The 3,918-nt window shown below is 37.5% G+C and overlaps 1 protein-coding gene across 1 annotated transcript; it reads left to right on the forward strand.

Annotated features, from left to right (window-relative positions):
- The first annotated feature begins 330 nt into the window (after positions 1-330).
- Positions 331-3,108, forward strand: LOC130733869 (transcription factor RF2b-like). Its single transcript, XM_057586151.1, has 4 exons — positions 331-884; positions 1,515-1,647; positions 2,130-2,214; positions 2,346-3,108. Exons 1-4 carry the CDS (start codon positions 409-411, stop codon positions 2,711-2,713), a joined length of 1,062 nt encoding a protein of 353 aa, XP_057442134.1. The 5' UTR covers positions 331-408; the 3' UTR covers positions 2,714-3,108.
- The last annotated feature ends 810 nt before the right edge of the window (positions 3,109-3,918 follow it).

Raw genomic sequence — 3,918 nt, forward strand, 5'->3', positions numbered from 1 at the left:
ATGAGTTATCAATAACATTTTATGATATTCATTATATTAATTGTTAATTGTAAAATAAATTCAACTTCTCATTAAATGACAAGAAACAAAAAATATAAATAATAAATGAAAGTAAAACTGATTTGATATTCACATAAATAACAATATTAGGTGAAGTATTATACATGTTGTATAGCACTAATTAAAACTACATATTAGTTTCAAAAATTAACATTTTTTTTATATTAAAAAGATAAATTTCACCTCTCAGGAATCGATCACCGGAACTCTCAATACCCAACTCATATATTCCTCGACTCTTCGAGCTATTTCTTATTATCTTTTTATTTAAAGGAAAGAAAAATGCAATTGGGTTGTGTTGTTGTTGTGTGACACAAAATTCACAAGAGGGAATTGGAGGGAACACAGATGCAAGATCCACCCTCTTCAAACCCCAATTCCCAATTACCGCCGCCGCCGTCAACAACCGCCGGAGCTGGCGTCCCCTCACCGTTCCCGCGCTCCGGCGCCAATGTCGGCTCTCACCACCGGCGAGCCCACTCGGAGGTCAGTTTCCGGCTACCGGACGACATGATGGACCTGTCACCCTCCGATCCGTTCACCGGCGGATCCTCGACGGCGAGCCTGGACGAGATCGGTTCCGAGGATGACCTTTTCTCGACTTACATTGACGTCGACAAGCTCGCAGGGTATGCCGGGGCCGGAAACGGAGCGGATCCGGGTGGAAACGGCGAGCCGGAGAAGATTCCGGCGAGGTCGAGGCACCGGCATAGTAGCTCCGTTGATGGGTCTTCTTCGTTTGGGGAGATTATGGATGCGAAGAAAGCTATGCCACCTGATAAGTTAGCTGAGCTTTGGTCAATTGACCCCAAACGTGCCAAGAGGTTTCCATTTTTGATTTTGATCACAAAATTCATGAACTTTTGATTCATATCTCAGTTTCTAGTTATTGGGTTTTGAATTTTTATACCATCATGTGTAGATTCAATGAAAATGGTGGGGTTTTCTCTGTTCTGAGTTTTTCCTAATTGCTTTTGAATTTTCCAATGAAATGCTTTTGTTTTAGTTAGTTTATGAAATTAGTGTTACATTGAAGCTTGTAGTGTGTGCTTATGGTTTCAACATTTTAGATGTGACATTTTGATAATGTTTTCGTAGCTGGCGAATGTCGGAAAAGTCTACCCTTTTATGTGATCATAGATTGTTGCACAAACTGTTTCTTAATCCACTGAGTGCATTTTTGGAAACCTTTCAGAATCAATTCTAGGGACAAGCTTATGTGAGTTACTTCTGGGTTTTAGAGTTAGTTCTGAGTAAAGAGAAATTGATTCGAACATGATATAAATGGTTTACTAGTCTTATCAATGAGGAGGAATGTGACAATGTAATGGTTGTGTCGATTGATAACTAAGTAACTTTATGAATAAATGGAGACCACTTAGGGAATATTTATGCTTAGGGCAGTGGGTTTGTTTTGTTCATTATTCTCATGGAATTGTTGTTGTTATGAATAGAATACTTGCAAATCGGCAATCGGCTGCTCGTTCGAAAGAGAGAAAGGCCCGCTATATACAAGAACTTGAGCGCAAAGTTCAGACCCTTCAGACTGAAGCCACTACTCTTTCAGCCCAACTGACACTATACCAGGTTTGTGTTGACATATATCTGGAAAAAAAACTACAACACTTCTGAAAGTTCCATTTTACAGAGTATCCCCTGTTTTGTTTATTGAATTTTCTGATATAGCTTGGTGCGGTAAATTCAACTTCATTTGCTAGAACTAGGTTCTGATATGCTAGTCCTGCTTTTCTTCTCTTTGCAGCATATGATTTTTCTTATAATTTTATGCTTATTGCCTTCAAATATTTTCCTTGAACCATAGACATATCTTTCTTGTTATTATTTTTAATTCCAAAAACATTAAACTGGGATGCAGTCTCTTTGCATTTCTCTTCAGAAATTCCTATTCGTTTGTGTAGGAATTTTGTAAATTGCATTGGTGATTTGTGGTAAACATAATGGTGCTTTGTTTGTGAAGCTTCACCATGGTTGACTTTATTTTTTACCTATACGAAAACTTGTTGTGGCTGAACAAGAATATGACTCAATCTATTCTTGATTCTTTATAGAGAGATACAACTGGCTTGAGTAATGAAAACACAGACCTGAAGCTCCGCCTGCATGCCATGGAACAACAAGCACAGCTTCGCGATGGTAATCATTATCACTTTCTTACTAAAAATATGTACTCTACTGCTTTGCATTTCTTTGTTTGAGTGAAAAAGCTTTAAAATATGATATTGAAGTTATTAATCATACCAGAATTTGTTTCTGATCTGGTGTAGCTCTCAATGAAGCATTGAAGAAGGAAGTTGAGAGGCTTAAGGTTGCTACTGGGGGGATAATGAGCCCCACTGAATCTTTTAATCTGGGAATGCACCAGATGCCATTTACAGAAGCAAATTTCATTCCAATCCAATCACAATCAGGTCATTCTGGTTACCAGAACATCCAGTTTCCACCATTTGGCCACTCCCCATCTAGTATGCAAACTCATCAACTGCAACAAACAAATTCTCGTTCATTTTCAGAAATATTGCAGAATGACCAGCTGGGTCATTTTCAAGGACTTGACATTAGTAGCAAAGGATCAACTATCGTGAAGTCTGAAGGCCCCTCAGTTTCTGCAAGTGAGAGTAGCACAACATATTGAATTCGACACAAACCACTTGACCTACTGACTCATCCATGGCATTCATTGTTCATAGTGTTGACATGTAGTCAACTAATGAAGGTGCCTATTTCATGAAATATTTATTCAAATAGAGGATAAATATTGATTATTCATTCATAGGGATGCTGACCAAAAAGGGGAAGCACCCTTGGAGTTTTGTTGCAAAGTTCATATAATCTTTGTTGCAACATTGCATTTGTTTTTTCTGGGTTGTAGAATGTTGGGAATGAAAAGTCATTCTCATTGTATCTTTGTATCTTGGAATTGCATCCCCTCTGGTCATTTGTATCATCATTTATGTGATAGCATGTAAACTGTGTGATTTATTGTGTCTTTCACTTCATTGATATCCTAGATGGACTTGTCTTCTGTAATGTTTAATTAGTAAGTTGTAGATTTAGTTAATAGTGTTTGTTTTCCTCTTGCGTTAAGCTGTTTCTGAGACCAGACCTTCTGAATAGCTCACATTTCGGAGGTGCTCTGTGCTCTCTGATTTTAAGAACTCAATTGGACGCATAAATTATGCAAAATTGATAGTGTCTTTGTAATAGAGCACTTATGATCTTAACGAGTTTGTTTAAATACCATGAAATTGAAGAATTGTGTCAATACTCAATCATATCATTATCCAAGCTTCATATGGCTGTTGTTGAAACTCCTGAAAGATCATTCCTTAAATTCCTGTATTTTATTCTCGCTTTTCTGATCAGATACCGTTGTGTAATTTATGTGAATATAAAAAAGTTAAGAAAAAATAAAGAATACTATGTTATATTTGTATTCATTTCTCAAATTATGTGAATGTGAGAAAGTTGAGAAAAAATAAAAAATAAATGTAATTATGTTCTCCAGCCAGATGACGAGACTCTTCTCTTGAAAAACTCTTCGTAGACCTGTAGTTTTTGTTTTCTTTTGTCTTTTTTTTTTTAAGTTTTGTCTTATTTTTCTTTTTCTTTTTTTTAGTTGCAGGGGAGGGGAAAGAACCCCAGCACAAAGGCTAAACAAGAGCTGCAGGGAAGCTACTCAAAGGAACATCTAACAAGAGAAGAGAAGGACACTCCCCGAAAGGGTGATCAAACCAGTGCTCCCCATAGGGAAGAGACAAACCGAACTTAGCAATGTAGTCCGCAAGTGAATTGCATTCCCGCGGAGCAAATTGGAAGACGAGAGCCCCATGCTCACTT

Source organism: Lotus japonicus, chromosome 1 (assembly GCF_012489685.1).
Source record: "Lotus japonicus ecotype B-129 chromosome 1, LjGifu_v1.2".
NCBI classification, from domain to species: domain Eukaryota; kingdom Viridiplantae; phylum Streptophyta; class Magnoliopsida; order Fabales; family Fabaceae; genus Lotus; species Lotus japonicus.

Coding starts and splice junctions, on each gene's coding strand:
- LOC130733869 (XM_057586151.1), top strand. CDS start 409: ATGCAAGATCCACCCTCTTCAAACCCCAATTCCCAATTACCGCCGCCG. Junction 885..1,514: donor GACCCCAAACGTGCCAAGAG/GTTTCCATTTTT, acceptor TGTTATGAATAG/AATACTTGCAAATCGGCAAT. Junction 1,648..2,129: donor CCCAACTGACACTATACCAG/GTTTGTGTTGAC, acceptor GATTCTTTATAG/AGAGATACAACTGGCTTGAG.